This window comes from Dermochelys coriacea, chromosome 5 (assembly GCF_009764565.3).
Source record: "Dermochelys coriacea isolate rDerCor1 chromosome 5, rDerCor1.pri.v4, whole genome shotgun sequence".
Classification (NCBI taxonomy): Eukaryota; Metazoa; Chordata; order Testudines; family Dermochelyidae; genus Dermochelys; species Dermochelys coriacea.
In genome coordinates, this window is record NC_050072.1 from 46,441,111 (window position 1) to 46,464,377 (window position 23,267).

Consider the following 23,267-nt stretch of genomic DNA (forward strand, 5'->3'; position numbering starts at 1 on the left):
AGGCGGAGGTACGCAGGCGGCTCTGCGTGGCTCTCACCTGCAGACACCACCACCTGAGCTGGCCAATGGGAGTACAGAGGTGGTGCTCGGGGTGGGGGCAGCATGCAGAGCCCTGTGGTCTCCCCCCGCCTAGGAGCCAGACCTGTTGCTGGCTGTTTCCAGGGCGCAGCGTGGTGTCAGAACAGGTAGGAACTAGACTGCCTTAGCCGGGCAGCACAGACGGGACTTTTAAGTGCCCGGTTGGCAGTGCTGACCAGAGCTGTCGCGACCTGCAGTTTGAAAACCACCGACCTAGAAGATCACAGCTCAGTATGCCTCCTTGCATCAGATTTGATGAGCTTTTCCTAGTTTTCTTAAAAGTTCCTATCCCTGAACTAGTGAATGTTAGTATAATTTAAAATATGACTAAGGGGATACATATAATGGACACTTGCACGACAAATGGATGAGCTGTAGTCATCATAGATTCACTAAGAAAAACTTGCTGGATAACCAAGATAGTTTCCTTGATAGAATTACATGATGACAGGAAAAAAACGTAATGCAGAGGTGAGACTGCATCTGTATTTTAATGGTGTTTTTGATATGGAATCTCATGAGAATTTGAGATCAGGACACAGTGTTTGCGTAGAAATCTGTAGTATGGACGCACATCAGACTATTGGGACTACGAACTGAAATAAGCAGGAATAGCAGGTAAGTGGGAATAGGGATAACATCAGATTGGAAGTTTCAGCTGGGGCTCCACAAATGTCACTGTTTGGACAGTACCATGTACTAAAGTTATCTAGAGGAAGTAAATTGTACATTTAATCCACTTCATAGATGGTAATAAACTAGGAGGGAATAAGATGTAGTCAGTGGTAGATAGTCTGAAAAGATTAGAAAAACTGAGTCTCCAGTCATGCATGGTCCAAAGATAAAAACATAAAGGAGTAAAGTTGTATGTTTGCATACATGAAGTGAGAAACAACGATTGTTTTATTAATATAAATACCTTGTTCGCTTTGTGTGCTTATTGTATTTTCTTAGGGAGGAAAAAAACTAAAACTCCACTGTGTGGCTTCTTAAAAGATTGTGTTGGGAAATATGTGGTATGGCTATACACCACCTTTGCCTCATTTCATTTTTATAAAGCAATACATAAATAAGTAAGTTGTTTTTTGTATTTACTAGCATGTAGTACTGTAATTGAACATTGTTGCTTTTATCATGCAGTAAAAATATTGTTCCCTCGGGGGGGAAGGGGGGATGTAAATGGATCAAAAATAATTCATGTTGTCTTAATGGAAATGCCAAGTTGAAGCATCTTGGCATGCAGATCAAAATTTAAGGTAACTTTTTCAGTTGTGTTATAAAAAAAAATCTAGTATTTATATCTTAATCAGTAGGAGTCTTCCTTCTGAAGTCTTCCCTGCCACATCCTCTTCCTTCCAGGAACGGTATCCAGTTGGTCACCTGGATACCTGATCACAAATACAAAAATATACTTTACTAAATGATTTGGGCCCCTTATCAGCAAGGTATGTGCCAACATTTAAACATGGGAGTAGTTCCTTTGAGCTTGACCTTTTATTTAAAAGTGATGTGAACTGAATTAGGGGGTGGGAGTTTGAAGTAAGTATGTCTTACCTTGTTTCTCAGCAAATAAAAAACCACATGCCTCATAACTATAAAGTTACATGTTCAGGCTGAAAGATTTGACTAGCTTTAAATCCTTTCTATGTGTGTTTTTCTTTCTCAATGGGATGAAATTTCATTTTTCGTCTGACTTGAAACTGAGAAACAACAAATGGGGAATGCTTTGAGAAGTGTTGCTGTGAAGTTGAATTTTGAGTTCTGAAAGGTAGTGGTGGGAGGTATCTGCTGTTCTGGTAATCAGTAGATAATCTGTCCCCATTTTCGCCCTCTCTACCCCTATTTATTTTGGAAAATGAATCTTTTTTTGCACTTTTGTTTATACTGTAGATAAAGTATATTTCCCCCTTCACTTCTTTTCCCCAGTCCAGAAAATAACTGCTTTTGGATGCTACATCATGGTTTTTTCAAACTGAAAGGAAATTTGGGTCTTGCTGAAAGAGCAACCAGCTGTTTTCTCCTCTGATTGTAATAAGTAGGAGGAAGTGTTTAGATCACACCCAAAGTGCACTGCTTTAAATACATGTGTTTAAGATATTTTAGTTGAATTTTCAGCCTCGCAAACAGATAATAAATATAAGTATACCTTTAATGGAAGGGGAAAATAATACTGAATAGCACCACAAGATGTCACTCCAATAGTTGTGTAATAAAATGAAGTGGACAAAACACAATTTGTAATTTCTTATGAGAACTCAAATTAATAGTAAAATGAACAGATTCCTAATATACACTGTATCATATGTTTCATAGTAGATGCCACTAAAATGAGTTTACAGTTTTTCTTTGAGAATTATAAAATTAAACCTTGTTTTCAGATACACTGCTGGCTAAATTAGTCTGAAATAATATACATGTTAAAATATGAGCAAGTTTTTTTGGAAGCAAGTTATGACTTCAGTACTGTGTATATGTAGTACATAACTGAATTGCATTATCAGTACTGATGCAGATCTCCACTTCAAAACAAAGGGTTTTTGCCCTTAAATGTTGTGATGATTCACTAAGAGTCAACATAATTCCCTAAAACAAAACAAACAAAAACCCCTCCAAAACTTGGCATGCAGTGTTTGATCAAAAGTGAACAATCCAGAGAGAAGTCTCCTGAAGCTATGGAAGTAGATAAATCCTTACTTACATTGCAATTTTGTACTGATTGTGCAACTGAGAATGCTGTAATACTGTTCTTTAAATTCAAACATGACTTTGTTTTTGATCTAAAGGATTGTGTAAATAGTAATGTGAATATGATATCTTGTAGTAATTAAAGAACATTTGAGTTGCATATGATTGCTATCAATAAGTTTTTTCAAATAGCAGTTTTCAGGTGATTCATAGAAGTTAACTTCTAATTCTGGCTGTATGCAAGAAAGCATTAGGAATAACTAGGCTTTTAGGAGTTTGACAGTCAGCTTTTCTGTAATATTCTTCACTTGATGTACCAGTTAACTTCTGGCTTAAAATTTCAGAGGGAGCAGTAATTTCGTCTGGTTATGTGTTCTACTTAGATCTACTTAGCTCTGTTTTTGGGACACCAAACTAGAAGTCAGACTTCTTGAACATAACTAAAAGGCCACGTTGTTTAGTTATCCTGGGAGTTTGATTTCAGATGGCCCGTGCATAAACCTTTGGTAACTTGGATTACATTTCTTTTGAAATATATGGTATCTATAAGTTTCATTAAGAAGGAAAACCATCAATTTGTGATTATAAAGACTGATTCTGGATCAGTCTCACTCCTCATTTCAGCATCAAGCTGTAGGTTCCATTTCTGTTGGGCACTGATGGGGAATAATATTGAAGAGAGTGCCTTCATGAACTGGGTCGTGGAAAAGTCTAGATGGTAGTTCTTATTCTTGTTTATATTACAGTAGCACCCAGAGGAACAGTTGGGGTCTTGGCCTCATCGTATTATACATGGTACAAACACACAAGTCAGTTTCTGAAGGAGACAAATCTTAAAAAGCATGTGCTTAAAAGCTGCAGCTGACAAAGATAGACAATTGTACAAGAAAGTGAGGAAGAATCGCGGACCCTCCACTTTGAGAAATTTTTGAACTTCAGATCAAATGTCCTATGACTGCGTTTTAGTCATGGGTATTTTTAGTAAGTCATGGACGGGTCACGGGCAGTAAACAACAATTCACGGCCTGTGACTTGTCCATGACTTTTACTATATTATATACCCCTAACAAAAACTTGGGCTGGGGGGCTGCGGGAGGACCACAGGTGCGGAGGCAGGGTGACCTGGGACCCCCGCTGGTGTATGGGTGGGTGGGGGGGAAACGGTGCACAGCCTGGGACCCCTGCTGGTGCTGCAAGGGGTGAAGGGCAGCCTGGGACTCCTGCTGGTGCTGGAAGGAGTGGGGGGTGGCGTAGGGCCCAGGACCCCTGCTTGGGGTGGCGGCGGCGCAGGGCCTGGGACTCCTGCTGGTGCTGGGAGCGGGGGGAGGGTCGGCAGGGCTCGCAGGTTCCCTATCTCTGCACAGCGCCCCGGAAGCGGCCGGCATGTCCCTGCAGCTCCTAGGGGGAGGGAAGGCCAGGGGGCCCCTGCCACAAGCTCCAGCTCCGCAGCCCCAATTGGCTAGGAACCACAGCCAATTGGAGCTGCGGGGGTGGTGCCTGTAGGCAGGGGCAGTGCTCAGAGGCCACTTGCCCCTCCACCTAGGAGCAGCAGGGATATGCCGGCTGCTTCTGGTGAGCCCCCTGAGGTAAGCGCTGCCTGCCACCCCTGTCCCAGCCCTGAGCCTCCCACCCAAACTGCTGCTGGGGCATAGGGTTGCGGTGGCCAGAGACTGCCCTAGTATTGGCTGGTGCAACTGGGCCGGGGCTGCCTGATCTGCTCAGGCAGCCCTGGAGCCAGCCACACCAGCTGCTGCAGAAGTCCGAGGTCACGGAAAATTACCGAATCTGTGACTTCTATGACCTCTGTGAGAGACATGCTGCCTTGTCTGTAAGTATGCTAAAAGAGGGTGTGCCAAAGCACATTTCTACTGAAGTAATAAGTGAGTCATGAAAGGGAATGAAAACAGAGGTATGTCAGGGTGAACTAGTTTCTTTCAATCTAACCTAAGTCACCCTTACTCCTCTCTTAACCACCTAGCTGTAAAACCAAACCTCTAAGCCCATAAGCAATAAAGATTTGGGAAGGTCTTAGGGCCCTATTTTCCCTATTACGATGATATAAAGTAAATGCTTAGTTTAGCACTTAAATGCCATTTTGATAGGAGACACAGCAACACCAGAGGGAAGGGTCCATATTCTGAGTTATGGTTTATCTATACAAACATTCCAAAAATCATTCAGTGTAAGTCAAAAAGCAATTTTGTAGTGGTAGGGACAGGAGACTGCCAATCTAAAGCAGGGGTCGGCAACTTTTCAGAAGTGGTGTGCGGAGTCTTCATTTATTCACTTTAAATGTATTATTGGCACACGAAACCTTAAATTAAACATTTTTTGTAGAAGGTCTCTCTCTATAAATCTATATATTATATAACTAAACTATTGTTGTATGTAAAGTAAACAAGGTTTTCAAAATGTTTAAGAAGCTTCATTTAAAATTAAATTAAAATGCTGATCTTACGCTGCCGGTCCGCTCAGCCCGCTGCCAGCCTAGGGTTCCGTTCACCTAGGCCGGCAGCGAGCTGAGCAGGGCCTGTGGCCAGGATCCTGGCTGGCAAGGGACCGGCACCCGGAACCCCAGGCCGGCAGCAGGCTGAGCGGGGCGGGCGGTTGGGACTTCAGACCTGCAGTGGGCTGAACGGCTCAGCCGCTGCCGGTCTGGGATCCCAGCCCTGCCCATATAGAGTGGGTACCTACCTTCTCCCTGGTTCTAGCTCATTCTCTTCCTCTCTCTCTCTGCACTGAGCTGAGGGTGGGAGTGCACTGAGCACAGGGCTGGGGGTGAAGGAGCAGGCTGGGGGTTGGGCTGTAGGGTCTGGCCAGGAGCTAGAATGAGGGAGGGGGCTCAGGGCTGGGGCAGGAGGTTTGGGGGTGGAGTGCTTACCTGGGCAGCTCCCATTTGGTGCAAGGGGTGCAGGTGGGAATGATGGGGGATGGGTGCAGGAACTCCCATTTGGTGCAAGGGTGGGGGTGGGAATGTAGGAGGTGCAAGAGCCAGGACATAGGGTGTGGGGGGTGCAAGAGTCAGGGCAGGGGGCTGGGGGCATGTGAGGGGGTGCAGGAGTCAGGGCAAGGGGTGTGGGGGGTGTTGGAGTCAGGGCTGGGATTGTGGGGGGCTTCAGGAGTCAGAGCAGGAGGCTGGGGGGTGCAGGAGTCAGAGCAGGAGGCTGGGTGTGTGTGAGGGGTACAGGGGTCAGGGCAGAGGGCTTGGGGTGTGGGCTGGGGTCGTGGGGGTGCTCCCAGCTTCTTGCTCTGAGCAGCTCACAGCAGGGGGCTGGAGGGGATATGCCCTGATTCTACCCCCCTTCTCCAAGGCCCCATCCCCACCTATTCTCCGCCTCCTACAGGAGCAGCGAGCACGCTGCAGCTCCGCTTCTCCTCTCCCCCGAAAGGGCCATCAGCTGATCGGTGGCAGGGAGGGAGAGGAGGAGGGGCAGGAACCCAGCACATGAGGGGAAGAGGTGGGGGAGGGGGGAGCTTGCCTGCTGTGCAGCAGCAGCCGGCAGGACCAAGCTTCTTCACCATGCCCACGCGGGGTGGGGAGGAGGGTGGAGAAGAGCGGGACGGGGAGGGCAGGATTTTTAATGGCACACTGCTGCTTGCCGGGGTCCCAGCCTGGGTTCGGCAGTGGGCTGAGCAGGGCCGGTGGCTGGGACCTGTCAGGCAGCAGCATGCCATTAAAAAATCGGCTTGCGTGCCGTCGGTTGCCGACCCCTGACCTAAAGAAAATTTAGGACTACTACCATCTTGCTTAAGTTAATCCTTTTCATCCATGAAACCAGCAGGTCTGACCATCTTTAAAGCCTAGTTTAACTAAACCAGCTGGAGAATAACTTCCCCTAGATAACTAGAGAATAGTCTGGAATTCTGGGTACTAAACTTTCAGCGACTAGAGGCAATGTTGAGGAAAGAACATGGGCAAATGTGAGGGGCTGATGTATCAGGAACAGGGTTTAGATTTTTCTGAAATATATTTACAGATTGATTACCATAAGCCTTAAAAGTCAGCATAGTCTGTGCAATGGGTAGTAGGGCATGCTGTGGGATCAACGTAGAGAGACTATATCCTTCAGAGAAGGGACTTTGTACTTTTGATTTAAAAAAAAAAAAAATTCTGGTAACATCTAGCTGCCCCATCAGCATCTGCATCCTATTATGCTAGGAATACCAAGAACCAAAAATCATAAAAGGGATGAGGGGGGTAGGAAAAGGACTGACACTTGGTCAAAAAAAAAAAAAAAGAGTATTTAGAGCTTTAAAGCTCTTAAGATACAACCGCATTTGCTCCAACCCCTCAGATGGAGACAAACACCTACGAGATCTCTATCAAGCATTCTTAAAACTACAGTACTCACCTGTTGAAGTGAAAAAACAGATTGACAGAGCCAGAAGAGTACCCAGAAGTCACCTACTACAGGACAGGCCCAACAAAGAAAATAACAGAATGCCGCTAGCCGTCACCTTCAGCCCCCAATTAAAACCTCTCCAACGCATCATCAGAGATTTACAACCTATCCTGAAAAATGATCCCTCACTCTCACAGATCTTGGGAGACAGACCAGTCCTCGCATACAGACAGCCCCCCAACCTGAAGCAAATACTCTCTAGCAACCACACACCACACAACAAAACCACTAACCCAGGAATCTATCCTTGCAACAAAGCCTGATGCTAACTCTGTCCACATAGTTATTCAAGTGACACCACCATAGGACCTAATCACATTAGCCATGCCATCAGGGGCTCATTCACCTGCACATCTACCAATGTGATATATGCCACCATGTGCCAGCAATGCCCCTCTGCCATGTACATTGGCCAAACTGGACAGTCTCTACGCAAAAGAATAAATGGACACAAATCTGACATCAGGAATCATAACATTCAAAAACCGGTAGGAGAACACTTCAACCTTTCTGGCCACTCAGTAAAAGACTTATAGGTGGCAATTCAGCAACAGAAAAGCTTCAAAAACAGACTCCAATGAGAAACTACTGACCTTGAATTAATATGCAAACGAGATACCATTAACTTGGGTTTGAATAGAGACTGGGAGTGGCCAGGTCATTATACATATTGAGTCTATTTCCCCATGTTAAGTATCCTCACACCTTCTTGTCAACTATTTAAATGGACCATCCTGATTATCACTACAAAAGTTTTTTTTCTCCTGCTGATAATAGCTTATCTTAATTAATTAGCCTCTTATAGTTTGTATGGCAACTTCCACCTTCTCTGTATGTGTATCTATATTTTTTCTTACTATATGTTCCATTCTATGCATCCGATGAAGTGGGCTGTAGCCCAAGAAAGCTTATGCTCTAATAAATGTGTTAGTCTCTAAGGTGCCACAAATACTCCTGTTCTTTTTGCGGATACAGACTAACACGGCTGCTACCCTGAAAAAAAAGCTAACTTAGCTCTTCTTGTACATAGATGGTTAGAAATCACTGGAAATGTGAAGGTATACTTGTGTGTTGAATTATAGCAGCGTCAAAAAAGTTATATTGTAGTTCTAGAATATTTTTGTGTGTAGTTTCTTATGAGGATTTTAAAACTTTTGAATTTCTTTTTTCTTAGAGAAAAGTCAAATCAATTTGTGTTCCATATTCTTTCTACTTGTGGTGTAATGGAAAGCCGGCACTAGGCATAAGAGACTAAGCAATTGCTTAGGGCCCCGAGCAGCTCCAGAGGGCCCCCTATTAATTATTAGTAAGACGTAGGTGTGTGTTGGGGGCCAAGGGGGGAGAACAAAAATATTCCTGTTTGGGGTCTCCAATGAGGTATCACTGGCACTGGTGTAACAGCAAGTTGACTGAAGTAAAGTTTAAGTGTGGTGCACAGGGAGTTATTAATGCAGCTTAGTTTCCAGTAATGAGGAATGTGTGTCTCTAACTTTTTTTGGATACTAGGCTAAAAGTTGCCTTGGATCGACAGAGCTGTGCAGTCATCTGTACTTTCTTTTGGTGCTCGGAAGTGGACATGAATCAGATGAATGTTGTTTTTCAAACTTCATGAACTAAAGAAAGTATTGCTTCAAAATAATTAATGAACACAAAAATGTAAACTGCATTTTTGAGGCTTGTGTTAAGCTTTTTAGGGGGTTTTATTAAGGAACTGAAGTATTTCTTGGAATTTTAAAATTTCTGAGGTGGTACAAATACCATTGCATTGCACAGCAACCAATAAAATGAAAGGCTGTAAAGTAATTGCCCTGTATCATTGTTTGTTGAAGTCAGCTGATAAGACACATTCTTGGAGGGAAATGACCTTGGAGATTTATATAGAATTTTAAAAAAATTAAAACAGTGAAGGGAGTGGGTATCTTGTTACATCACAAGAAACTTTTTTTAATTAGACTTCAGTATTGGTTGGTTTATGTAGGCTAAGCTAGCTGAGTACTGATTTCTTTTCTAAACTTGAAAGAATGGAACAAGGCTCATGAATGGCTAAAATTAGTGAAATGTCCTGCAATATTAGATCTGTTCTTGAAATGGCAGAGAGCCTCCAAGTTACTCTGAAACCAGAGCCTAGTATAGGGGAAAGAGAGCTTACCAATGCAGTTGCTGATCAATATGAGCAAAATCTCACGGTGTAAGTATCTAATGCTTGCTAGTCTTTTCTTCCCACTCTCAATTGCGATGCAAATGTAAAATGCAGTCTAACTAGATAAGCAATTTTGAACTTGCATTGGCTTACTTGGTTTTTTCTTAATTTTAACAGTTAATATAGAAACACCATTTCCAAATTAATCAAATACCATATATGTTTTGAAGTTTCTGAAGAATGAAGCAGCACCACATTGAAGAAAGAAACTTGGGGAGTAGAAAGTCTTCATCGTTAGTTTTTATGGAATTTATGAACTGGCTTGTATCTTCTCTGTGTTGCATGTTAGAATATTTTCATTTGGTTTGTGTCCAGAGAACTTCTACTTCTAGAGGATATTGTTATGTTACACAGCAATACAGAAGTTTGCCGTGGAGGCAGCAGTGCATGAGAATACTACCAGACTCTGATCAGCTAAATTGTGAATGATTTAGCCCCCGTACAAATACTGTTCATGCCATCCTCCGTAGCTTTGACCCAGCCATTCCTATTTACTATATCTGGACTCTCCAAGCCCAAATCTCACATTCGTGTCCCCAGAACTTGCAGTCCTACTGTCTTTGCTTGCTGCATAATGATTTTGGTGCATCCTAAAAAGAATTCTGGGGCTTGTTATTGATGCACAAGTAAGAAGATAGCCACTTAATTTGGGGGATATTTAATAGTGCTGCAGTGAGTCAGACAACTGGAAAATACAGCTAAAAGCAGAAAAACTTTTTTTACAGTGTTTTCTTTTGCATTAGAATAAGCATGTTGGTAAATGAGACTCCAGTTTGTTCAAAGTTATGGTGTTAGGGGTTAAATCTGTTTTAGGCTTGTTAATTTTTCATAGTAAACCATTTTTCATAAAACACTTAAACTCTCTGAAAAGTGACGACTTCATGTGGAAGCTGACTAAAATTAATCTCCTGCTAGTACAGTTTTTATCTACTGGCTACCAGGCTCTTATTTCTGTGGAGTTTTTCTGACTAGTATACTGTTTTTGGTTTTAAGTACAACTTGCAGCAGGCATTTCTCTGTTGACTAAGTGGGTGAAGTTTGCATGATTCTGCTGCTTTAGGAGGAGGGGTTGTCTTGTAAAGTAATAACTATTGTTGAGTTAAAGCGTTCAAGTGAATCTCCCTTGCCAAAAGTGGGTAAAATGATATCTAAGGCCTTGTCTACACTACCAAGTTTTGTCGCCAAAAACTGCCTTTTGTTGACAAGTGCATGCATATACGCTGTGATGTAACTTTTGTCAGGAAAAATGCCTGGTTTTGGTGACTAATACATCCACCCCAATGAGAGACTTGCATCTTTTTCTCTACATTTTTCTTAACAAAATGCCAGTGTAGACACCACACTTGCTTTCATTGCTTTAATTGTCTTCCAAGAGGTATCCCACAATGCCCATCGTGACCGCCCTGGTCAGCGGTTTGAATTCTGCTGCTGTGCATGTAAATGATGATCCACCCGCCACCCTCTCTCCCCCCAGAAGCCCCGGGAATTTTTGAAATTCCATTTCCTGCTGGCTCGGCGTGGAGAGGTCTCATTGCATCTTCCAAGGTGACCATGGCAGACGCTCTCCTGCTTGGAGCACTGCAGAGCTGTTGGATCTGATCAGTATATGGGGAGAGAAGGCTGTGCAGTCCCAGCTGCTCTTGAGCCATAGGAATTGGGATACCTACAGGCACATTTCTCAAGGCTTTTGCGAAAAGTGCTGTGATTGGGACATGCTACAGTGCAGAGCAAAGATAAAGGTCCTGAGGCACGTGTACCATAAGGTGAGGGAGGCAAACCATTGCTCCGGTGCTTCACCTAAGACCTGCCAGTTCTATAAGGAGCTGGATGCTATGCTCTGTGACGACCCCACTTCCATCCCCAAGAGCCCCATGGATGCTTCAGAGGGAATGTAGGCAGCGGAAAGAGGAACTAACCCGGAAGACGAAGTTATTGATGAAGAGGTGGAGTTAGATGAGGATGTGCAACTCCTGGCGGGGTCCCCCAGTGGGACAAGCAGCCAGGAACTGTTCTCCACTCCAGAGGGGTCTAGCCAGGCTCAGCAGTTGCTCTCCGGGAAGCAAGAAGCAGGAGGTGAGATGCCTGTTAACTCCCTGTGGTTTGTGTAGTGCAGAGGTGGGTTCAGGGTATAGAAATGTGGGAGGCTGGCTGTGTTTCTGTGAGGTGGACATTTCCCTGTGTAGCTAATCAGTACAGTGGAACAGGGTGTTGATGCATACCGCGATCTCATGGGAATCCTCCAGAGAGATCTCCAGGAAATTTTCCTGGCGGTACTCAGTAATCCTCTGCCAAAGGTTCCATGGCAGAGTAGATTTGTTCCTTCCCCCGTTGTAGGAAACTTTCCTGTGCTGTTTGGCAATCACTTGTGCAGGGACCAAAGTGGAACATAGGCAAGCAGCATAGGGAGCTGGGCAGAAGCCACAAGATGTACCTTCATTTCCCTGATTTCCCTTAGCAGTGAGATGTCTGCTAGAATGACCACCACCTGTAGAAAAGTGTGGGAGAATTTTAGAATTTTTTCCATAGAATGCTGCACCACAACACTTGCAAAGATCATGTGTTCTTTTCTCTATATGGAGCGCCCCCCTCCCCCAACATTCACCAGGCTTTGACTGTTCGCGCTGATATGTGCCTGGCTAGGATCAGTGAGAAAGTGATTGCAATGTTGCCAAAGATGTATTTAACTGAAATGTTACAAGGCTCTGTGTGAATTTAACGATCGCACTTCGGCTTGTCCCCTGTGCTTCACCAGATTTGGCTTTTAGGAACATGCCACGCACCGCTGCCAAGCGTCTCTGCCAGATAAGAAAGCGCCCAAGATGCAGCAAAGATGTGTTCTTCTTTAAGTACTTGTTCATGTCAATTCCAATCAGGTGTGCTCATGCTGCATGCATGACAGTCAGAAGATTTTCCCCTAGCAGTATCCATAGGGTTGGCCTGGGTGCCCCCTGGAGTTGCGCCCTCATGGGGCCCAACATAGGGCCCTGCCAATCCACCACCCCCTTAGTTTCTTCTTACTGCCTGAGACGGCTAGCTGGAATTCCCCATTGCTCTTGCCTCGACAAGCACGTGTTCTTCGCAGTGTCCCTTTTAGCGTTTATAATAGTAGTGTAGTTCTTATTTATATAGTTAGTGTAAATAGCTTAATAAGTTTCCTTTGGGGGGCCTGTAAAAACTGAAGAGGGTTCCATCCTAGGACCTTAAAGGACCAAGATCAGCACCTCCGGATTTTGCTCATGGAGGCAGCGCTCCGGCCTCAGAACCCAGTGCGGGGGAGCTAGCCCAAGCACTGCTTCCTCGGTGCACAGTGTGTCGGCACTCTCAGTGCGTGAGCCAGTGCCAAGGAAGAGACCCTCGGCACTGCCATGGCTCCGCACACAGAACCCAGACCTCTGTGAGGCACTGCTCTCAATCCCCTGTGCCCCAGAAGAAGAAGAGTTTGGACAGAGGGTGTTCCCCGACCAGACCTAAGGATCAGGTGGTTGGTAAGCCTCCTTCTGGTCATGTAGACTCCTGCTCCAGAGGGGGTCCAGTAGAGTCCGGACCTTCATCGCTCACTGCCACAGCACCAAGAAGACCTGCAGCTCCCCCCCCCATGCTGGAGGCATTTGAAGCTCCATGGGACCTTCTGGCACTTATGGGACCAGCCTCTCCTCCAAGATGGGAGAGGTCGCTGGCACACACTTGGGCCCCAGTGCAATCGATGGGCAAGCCAGTGATGATGGCAGTGTGCATACCATCCCTGATGCATGCCCCCCAGCACCAGCCACCCACGTGGAGGAGCTGTTCGGTCCCCCAGTTTGCAGCACCCATCACTGGCACAGAGGGACTCTGTTCCTCCATGGTCGTCCCAGTTGGAGACCTCAGAGTCAGAAGCAGAGTCATCGAACTCCAATAGGAGCAGGAGGTCCCGCTCCCACTAAGAACGCCAACTCTACCCAGCACTGTTGCCGGGCCACTGGCAAGCTCTTCTGTGGCCATTCTGGACGCTTTGGGCCTATCATCAAAGCATGGGCATTGGTGGTCTCAGTGTCCTTCGGGCCACTGATCACACATTCAACTCTGGGTATTTCACTGGTGACTCAGCTGACCTGCATACCGGCGTTGGCGCCAATGCCTATGGTGCCGACTGTGGTGCTGGAGTTGGGACCTTCACTCGTTGGGACCCCAGAGGGGTCAAGGGCATAGAGCAGGCTCCTGTATCGCTCAGCCTCTCATCTTCCTCCTCCCTGGATGAGGTGGTGGCTGGCATATCAATAGCTCCAGCCCTAGAGGACACCAGGGTCTTACAGCAGTTGCTGAGATGGGTGGCCCAGAGCCTCAATATTAAAACAGAAGAGGTGGTGGAGGAGACCGACCTGATGGTCGCTGTTCTTTCCCCTCCTGGGCCATCCCGTATCGCGCTGCTGCTGATCAAAACCATCAGCGAAGCCACTAAGACACTGTGGCGGACCCTGTCCTCATTGCTGCCCACTGTGAAAAGGTCTGAGCAGAGATACTTTGTCCCCCTCAAGGGGGTATGAACACCTATATATGCACCCCATGCCAGACTCCCTGGTAGTGGATGCGTCCAACCAGTGTGAGCGCCAGGGATACCGGGGGCCATCCCTGAAAAGTCGAGAGGCCAAAAAGTTGGACCTCTTCAGGAGAAAGGTTTACTCAAAAGGGGGGGTTACAACTCCGTGTACATGTGGAGTCTTGGCAAAGCTTACTGAACTCCTGCCCCTGGACTCTCGTGCAGTTTTCCGTGCTAGTAGAGGAGGGTAAACTAAATTCCTGGGCATTTTTGCATGCAGCTTTGGGTGCAGCAGACACAGCTTCCCTCACCATGGTGACTGGGGTGACCATGAGGAGGAGTTCCTGACTGCAGGTCTCTGACCCGTATGAGGTCCAGGAGACCATCCAAGACCTCCCCTTTGAGGGTCAGACTTTATTTTCAGAAAAGACTGACTCTTGCCTCCACAGCCTCAAGGACTCTAGGACCACTCTAAAGTCCCTTGGCCTTCACACCCCTGCCAACCAGCGGAGGTATTTTTAACCACAGCCCCCGCCAAGGAGTTACCAGCCTCAGAATAGGCAGGAGGGTTCATGCAGGAGACTCTAGAAAGAGATCTCATTCTTCCTCTGGCCTCGGCTCTGGCCACTCTAAACCGTTATCAGGCCAAAAATAGGCCTTTTGAAGGTGCGCACAAGGATGGCGCACCAGTGCAAAGACTGGATCCATCCCACCTTACCTTTTCATCCCGTCTGTCCCCTTTCTTCATCCCTCTTCTTTTATTCCCGGTGTTTCCTAATACAGAAAGCCAAAGGCAGGCTCAGGCCCATCCTAGACCTGCGAGAGTTCAACAAGTTTATGAAGAAACTCAAATTTCGCATGGTCTCTTTGGCCTCCATTATCACTTCCTTGGATCCAGGGTACAGGTTGACTTGAAGGGTGGATACCTTCATATAATAATCACACTGTCCCACAGAAGGTACCTCAGGTTTGTGGTCAGCTGCAGGCATTACCAGTTCATAGTCCTCCCGTTTGGCCTCTCAGTGGTACCGCATGTGTTTACCAAGCATATGGCAGTTGTGGCCGCGTTTCTGCACAGGTGGCAGGCACAGTTGTTTCCGTACCTCAATGACTGTCTGCTCCAGGGCTCAAGTGGAAGAACAAGTTGACTTCATAAGAACAACCCTCGATGAACTGGACCTTCTCCTGAACGTGGGGAAATCAACACTGTCCCTGGTTCAGTGGATAGAATTTATGGGGTGGCACTGGTCTTGATGCAGGCCAGGGCATACCTCCTGGAATCAAGGTTCTGGGCCCTGGGCAACATCATTCAAGGTCTCAGGCAGTTCCCCACCACCACAGCAAGGAATTTCCTCCTTGTACTTTTATGGTGCAACACATGAGACTCAGACTCAGGCCACTCTGATTGTGGTTAGCCTCAGTGTATCAGCCAGGTTGGGACAGTTTGGACAAGGTCGTGACTCTGCCTTCTCCGGTCCTTGACTTCCTGCTGTGGTAGCTCGACTTACAGGTAACGTGTGTGGGAGTCCCCTTCGCCAGTCCTCAGCCATCCCTTTCGCTGGAAGTGGTGTTAGGCATTCAGTAGGTTGACACTCATTCCCCCGTACAGAACCAGTTTTGTAGCATGGTTTTATGGCATGTTTTATTGCTGTTGGACAGTAGAATAGTTGACAGCAGTGGAGATCAAGGAACTGTAACTACATATATTCAAAAGCAGACCAAGGAGGACCTTAATAAGAATAATATTGGTTATCACCCAGGTTAGTTCTTTCTAGTCCATACTTATTTTTCTCTCCACAAAATAAATAGTCGTCATTCTGAGACCCACACTATCCAACTGGATCTCTTCTTGATGTGCTTTCACAACTGTTGTCACAGTCCATATCCATCACTTTCACTGGTGTCATAACCATAGAGCTAAGGGTAGCCTAGAATTCCTCCTTACCTGTAAGGGGTTAAGAAGCTCAAATAACCAGGTTGGCACCTGACCAAAAGGACCAATGGGGAAAGAAGATGTTTTCAAATCTTGGGGGGGAGAGGGGGAAAGGCCTTTTGTGTCTGTGTTCTCTTGGGAAGCAGAGAAGCATCAGGTCAGAAAACTTTCTCCTATAACCATCCTAAAAGTCTCTCATATTACAAAAATTGTAAGTAAAAGCCAGGCAAGGCATGTTAGATTATCTTTTGTTCTGCTTGTGAATTTTTCCTTTGCTGGGGGAAGGTTTATTCCTGTTTTTTGTAACTTTGAAACTAAGCCTACGGGAAGTTCTGCTGTGTTTTTGAATCTTTTGTTACCCTGTAAAGTTATTTTCCATCCTGATTTTACAGAGGTGATTTTTACCTTTTTTAAATAAAATCCTTCTTTTAAGAACCTGACTGATTTCTCTATTGTCCTAAGACCCAGGGGTTTTGGTCTGTGATCACTTTGTAGCCAATTGGTTAGGATAGTATTCTCAAGCCTCCCCAGCAAAGGAGGTGTAAGGGCTTGGGGGGATATTTTGGGAGAATAGGAACTCCAAGTGGTCCTTTCCCTGATTCTTGGTTAAATCACTTGGTGCTGGCAAAGGGCCCCGTCCAAGGGCAAAGAATTTGTGCCCTGGGGAAGTTTTAACCTAAGCTGATATAAATAAACTTAGGGGGTCTTTCATGCTGGTCCCCACATCTGTACCCTAGGGTTCAGAGTGGGGAGGGAACCCTGACAACTGTGTGCATAGCATTGCAAAAAAATGTGTGATTGACAAAAGTAAGCATTAGGATGGTAACTTTAATGGCTGAAAGGTTTTTCAGCTTCTGGGGCCTTTAGAGTCTATGCACATGGATTTTTATAGTTGGACAACTCGTATAGTACTTCCGTTACAGTCCTAGTAGAGCTCACCAGGCTTCTCTTTTTGGATCTCAACACTGGATTAGTGTGCTTTTAAGTTTCCTTTTAGTCTGGTCTGGGTAGGTTCAAAGCACAGTTTCTTCCCTTTGTGTCAGGCTCACTACAAAAGCTACATAGTCTGTACCCTTCTCTGAAGTGGGACCCCACAGTTCAATTACACAAGACAAGTGCTGAGCCTCAGTAATTTTAAGAACACCCTTTCCCAAAGCTCCATCTTTGTGAGCACTCTGGTTTACAGTTTATCCCTGCAGGGGGAAGCATGATATTTGAAACTAATAGAGACTTTGTAGAAAGATTTCTGAAACAATCAGTTTACTTGAGACTGGACAAAAGACGGATATAAGCAAAATAAGAAACACCTGCACATAATTCCTTGCCTCAGTTTCCTCATCACTCTTCAGTGTTTGGGATTTGGATCAGTTTTTTTTCAGTGTTCCAAGCCCCTTTTCTGGTCTGCAACCCACCAGCTCCTTCAAATCATGGAATCTCCTCCCTGATCCCTGCAGCTAGCTTTCTTCAGCTTTGTCTGGTCCAACAATCAAAAAGCTCCCTCTCTTTCTGAAACGTGCCACTTTGTGATCCTCTTTGTCGAACCTCTCAGTTTATATGGTTTTAAAGGACTGTACCTATGCTTCTGTTTCTTTGTTCCTCTTCTGTGAAATTTTACACTCCAGCTCTCTAGAAGAGAAAGGCGAGAGCTGCTTTCACCTAGGTTGTAGCTACCCCTTTGTTCTGCCAGAGCCTGACGTATTCACTTCTTGATAATCCTTAGTAACTGTCTCATTCAGAGGCATGCAATGTAATTGTAGCCATGTTGGTGCCAGGATATTAACGAGACAAGATGGGCGAGATAATATTTTTTTATTAGACCAACATCTGTTGGTGAAAGAGACCAGCTTTTGAACCACAGGGAGCTCTTCTTCGGGAGAGGTACTCCCTGCCTTGCAACAAAAAGCATGCTGGAACAGATAATTTAGCATAAGTAGTTAGCACATATCCTAAGGGATCATTCAAGGTAGGGTGGCCTGTTAACACCTCTGCAGTCAGGACAAAAAAAGTGGGTCAGTGGGTTACAGATTGTTGTAATAAGTCATAAATCTAGTGTCTCTGTTCAGTCCATGAATAATGAATTTGTGCCCAGGCTCATCTTTTGAAAGCTTTGTGCTGGTTTCCTTTGTGAAAAATGTTCACTTACAGGTGATAGGATGTTTTTGTGTTTTATCAATTTCCTGTGTGATTTTATTCAAACCATTCATAGAGAGTGTCTGGTTTCATCCCATAGTTGTTGTTGGGGGGGCATTTAGTGACTGGATGAGGTATACCACACGTTGTGATAGGTGTGTTTAAAATCCATGGATCTTGAAAGATGTTCTGTGGGTGATGTTGATCATTGTTGCAGCGGAGATATGTCTGCAGGTTTTGCACCTGTTGTTTTGGCAGGGTGTTGTGCCACTTTGAGTTGGTGTGTCCTGGTCTGTGGAGAGCTTGTTTGAAGGCCAGAAGTGGGTGTTCAGGAAAGATTTCTTTCAGGATGTGGTCCCCATCAAGTATGGGTTGTAGTTGTTTGATGATGCCCTTTCTTGGTTCTATTATGGGCTGCTATGTGACAACTAGGGGTGTGTGGTCAAAGGGGGTTTTGTTCGTGTATTGAAGATGATTCTCTCTGGGTATTTGAGTGGCCTGTTCGTTCAGAAGTTGATGCTTGGGCACCTCTGTGTGTCTCCTTAGCACAAGGAGTTTCTCTGGAAAGAGGTTAACTCACTTGATGCTACCTACTTGATTTCAAGGAATTAATTGAGTCACATTTTCATAAAAACTTCTCACGTTTCTCATTTTTCTGAAGGGAAAATGGGTGTGTGTGGTGATGGAGGGGGACTGCAAATCAGTGGAGTCTGGAAGGGTGCCGGATACTTGGTAATGGAGAAGGGAGCTTGTCTCCAGTTGAAATCCAGACCAGAGGGAAAATTAGTCTGGCATTTCTACAGTATTTTAAATTAGGTGGTGGTCATTATAGATCCTAGAAGAGGAGGTGTCAACATCAGACAATTAGATGTGGTGCTAATTAACATCCTTACTGGCAGCTTTTGCAAAGAGGCTGGTGACTAATTAATTTGAACTATTCTATCATCTTGAGCTGGGCCTATTAGTCCAGGGTCAGGCCTGCTGGCAGATTAGTGATGAGGAATCTGGTGCTTTTGCTAGAGTTCAACAAATACTTTGGCTATAGAAGGTTTAATTCTTCATAGCTATCAATCTGTCATCTTTCAGAGCAATGGCTGGTACAATTTAGAAGGGATGGGGAACACTTTGCATTCGGTATTACTAAAATGCAGTAATATATAACTAAAGACTGCTTCCCAAATTGGATGTAATGGTAACATACTAACATCATCTTTCAGAGCTTGATTTTGATTGTTACTTCTAGCATTATCTTGTATAAGTGGCAGCTCATCACAGAATTAATAGTTTGAGCAACAAATTTGTCCCATGTACTGACTTAACTGTTTCTTCTTGCAAACCAGTTTTATAAGACCATAAAACGATGCTTTTGATTTACAGTATTGAATTTTCTAATCCATTTTTTTTCTTAACTTCCACTGTAGGAATGAAGACCTAAAGCAAATGTTGGAAAGTAATAAAGATTCTGCTAAGTTGGATGCTATGAAAAGGATTGTTGGGGTATGTGAAATACAAAGACTTTTTTTTTTTTTTTTTTTTGCCAGTACATGTTAATGCTGGTTTCTCTGTTTGACTCCTTCACTACAGTATTTTAATATGTAAATAGTTTGAAAAGCTAGGGTGAAATGCTATTTTCTTTAAATATCAAGATGGAAAATTTAAAATGGATACAAGTACACAAATATTTCAATGACAGATGTGTGAAATGTTTCTATAAATTTGTAGAGCTGTGATATAAAAATGCAGGTATTGACTGTATTCTCCTTATTGTTAATGTCGCACAACTCCTATTTATGTCAAAGAAACACTCCAGTTATTTTTCTCAGACCAGCAGTCTGAAAAGCTGAAGGTGTTTCTTAATTGGAGTAAACTGAGAAATATATTTGAAATGTTTTTAACTTTATTTATTTTTTGCAAATGATTATCAATCCATGATGTAATTTTCCCCCTAAAATATAAATAACTTTTTAAATTGACATTTGAGTCTACTGCTGCAGGTTTCAATTTAAGTTTAAAAAGTGGAACTGGCATCCAATTTATTAGCAATTTATGCTTAATGTTAAACAAGCATTATAGGTTTTTTGAGTGTTAAACCTGAATTACAAAAGTTTAAAAACTCGTCTGTATACCTGTACATGAGATTCCCAAAACGGCTGAGTGTAAAGAGATTAGACCTTTTACTATGCTTGCTAAAGGTCTGCATTGGTATTTACAGTTGAGGTTAAGATTGCTCATTTGGGGGAAGGGGGAAATCACTTTTTCCTAGTCTAGACAAGGGCCAGGACTTCTGCATTTCCTCCTGATGGAGTGTTTGATCAAACACTGTATTGTGGAAATGCTGATGTACCCTCACCTTGATAAGGTGACGAACTATAACATATGATCTGAATCATGGAACTACATAACCCACTCTAACAGAGATCTCTGGGAGTCTCCCCAAAAAAAGTCTTGAACAGCTAGAGCGTGGTTGTCAAGCTGCCTAGGGAATAGTTAGAGAAGAGACCAATTTACAGGGTGTAAAGTTTTTTCTTTTTATCTGTAACTAAGTCAAAGGATGCCTATCTTGCTGAGCTTCACAAATATTCAGATGCAGTATTCTATATAAAACTATTTCTTTTGTTTTACTACCACTTGCTCGTTTTGAAAGAGGGCTACTGTTTTGATCAGTAACTTCCTACAAGCCACCTCAAAAGAGTGAATCCCTATTCCCCCCAAAAACGGTGATTAAAGGTGCTAGAGTTTCTGAAGCCTCAACCCTCAGAGGCTCAGAATATCTGTCCTTGTCCATTGAGGCATGTTGCAAAGAGCTTTATATAGGTGAACATAAGCTTAAGGTTTAAACTGGAGGCAAGAGCTGGCTGAGGTGTAGGTGACAGTTGATGTTAAAATTATAGTGTCAAAGGCACTCTGAGCACGGGAACAGTCTTGTTCTGACTTTGTTGGCACTTCAGAAAGAGAGCATTAAAACTAAGTTTACTTTCAATTAGTAAAAAAAAAAAAATAGAAATTTGATTAAATAGGGGGCTCATATCACAAGTGATGGGTTTTTTATCTTCCTAATGCACGTTAATGCATTTAACGTTTGAGAATCATAGAGGTTTACAAGATTACAAAGAATTGCTATTTAGGAAAATTTAGATGTATATGACAACTAATATTTATCAATGCATTCTGTAAAAACATATCTTAATATTTCTTTTAAAAATCTGACTGAACCCCATGACAACCAGTGTAATCTTCCTTACAGCTTCAGTCATAATCTTCCTGCTATCCTTATACTTGTCACCCCAAGGAAAAACTTTTGGAGAATAGTTGAAGCTTGCAGTGTCCTGAAAGTGGCCTAAGCCTAGATTTGGAAAGATTTGGAGCTAGCAAACAAGTTTAAGTGTTAGTACCCCTCTTGGAAAAAGTTCTACTACCTGTCCCCTTACTACCAATTTTTTATACAGAAAATAAAAAAATAATTAAAAAACCCAAAAACCTAACCTGTTGCATTACATGTACAGCATCTATGTTGAACAGAAATGTGCACAGGACAGCATACAGGCATGGAGCTCCATCCTGCATTCCTTGCAACACACTCAACTCCTGGTGCATTCAGTAGGAGCTTTGGGTATACAAGGCATACAGGTTTTGAGCTCCTAATGGCTATGCATAGCAGCTAAATTGGCATGATTAGACCTTAGTCCTGAAAAGCCCTATTATATTCTTTTGAGCTAATGATCCATGAACTAAAGAGAATTTACACTCATCATTATGACTTAATGAGTCAAAATACATACTTTTAAAAGATACTAAATGCATATCTACATGGTACACTGGAGCTATTATGGTTGGTCTGTTAAATAATGCAAGTTACACATATATTTTCTTGATAGGCTGTAACTATGTTGTAACAATTCAAAACTAGATGATCAACCTTATCTTTTGAAAACTCTTTTAATAGCAAGTTGTTTGATGTCTTAGTAGTAATAATACTTAGCTCTTATATAGTGCTTTTTATCAGTAGATCTTGCCTCTTTAATGACCAGATGGGAACAGAATTTATTTCTTGTCTGGTCATTTGTCATTAGAACCACAGTCCTGACAGCCCACTCAACTTGTGAGAAGGACCCCTTTATATGAGCTCTTCTAGCTAAGAAACTGACAGAGGAGGTTCCAGAAACCCACCCTTCACTGTCTCACAGAAATTGAACATGATTTAACCTCTCCGGGATGTTCTGTTTTAAATTCCCAGTATTAAACAGGGTTGTAGTAAAATAAAATTTAAGATGAGAAAGAATTGGATTAAAACAAAATGGTATGCATGGCATCTAGCCTTCAACTCTGCAAAAGTTGGCTATATCTAGGGCCTTACCAAATTCACGGCCATGAAAAACACGTCACTGACTGTGAAATCTTGTCTTTTTTGTGCTTTTACCCTATACTATACCAATTTTATGGGGGAGACCAGAGTTTCTCAAATTGGAGGTCCTGACCCAAAAGGGAGTTGCAGGGGGAGTCATAAGATTATTTTAGGGGGATCATGGTATTGCCACCCTTACTTCTGTGCTGCCTTCTGAACTGGGTGGCCAGAAAGCAGAGGTTGTTGGCTGGGCATCCAGCTCTGAAGGCAGCGCCCAGGCAGCAGCAGTGCAGAAGTAAGGGTGGCAATGCCATACCATACCATCTTACTTCTGCACTGCTGCCTTCAGAGCTGGGCGGCTGCTGACTGAGGGCCCAGCTCTTCAGGCAGCAGTGCTGAAGTAAGGATGGCAATACCATAGTATGCCATCCTTACTTCTGCGCTGCTGCTGGCGATGGCTCTGCCGTCAGAGCTAGACTCTTCTGGCCACCTAGTTCTGAAGGCAGTGTTGCCGCTTGCAGCAGCACAGAAGTAAGGGTAACAGTATCACAACCCCCCTTACAATAAATTTGCAAAGCTCTTCACCCCTCTCCCCCCAGGTCCTTTTTGGGTCAGGACCTCTACAATTACAAACCGTGAAATTTCAGATTAAAATAACTGATATCATGAAATGTACAATTTTTAAAATACTGTGACCGTGAAATTGACTGAAATGGACCATGAATTTGGTAGGGCCCTAACTATATATTAAATTTCTCTAACATTATCCTTTCCTCTCCAGCTTGTTCTTTTTTCCCTGACCCCTTTGTAATACGCTGCATATTTGAGACATTGCTCTTGTCCTCCTCCCTTTATAGTCTGACAGTCATGTTCCCCCCCCCCCCTTTTTTTTAGGCATTCTAGTCGTCTTATAAAGCATGTGGGTCTAAGTTACATCAGCATTTCAACAATGTGTAATGTTTGCTCCCAGATAAGAACAT

General features: G+C 43.9%; 1 protein-coding gene across 6 annotated transcripts in view; it reads left to right on the top strand.

Moving 5' to 3' along the window:
• The window catches only part of AP3B1 (adaptor related protein complex 3 subunit beta 1), a 334,397-nt gene that overhangs the window by 24,230 nt on the left and 286,900 nt on the right, over positions 1 to 23,267 (top strand). For all 6 annotated transcript variants that reach the window (XR_006281799.1, XR_006281800.1, XM_038401874.2 and 3 more), the window contains exon 2: positions 19,367 to 19,442. Coding sequence is in view for 4 of the 6 variants with exons in the window: in XM_038401874.2 (XP_038257802.1) it covers positions 19,367 to 19,442 (76 nt within the window). In the remaining 2 variants the exon portion in view is untranslated. The remainder of the gene's footprint in view (positions 1 to 19,366; positions 19,443 to 23,267) is intronic.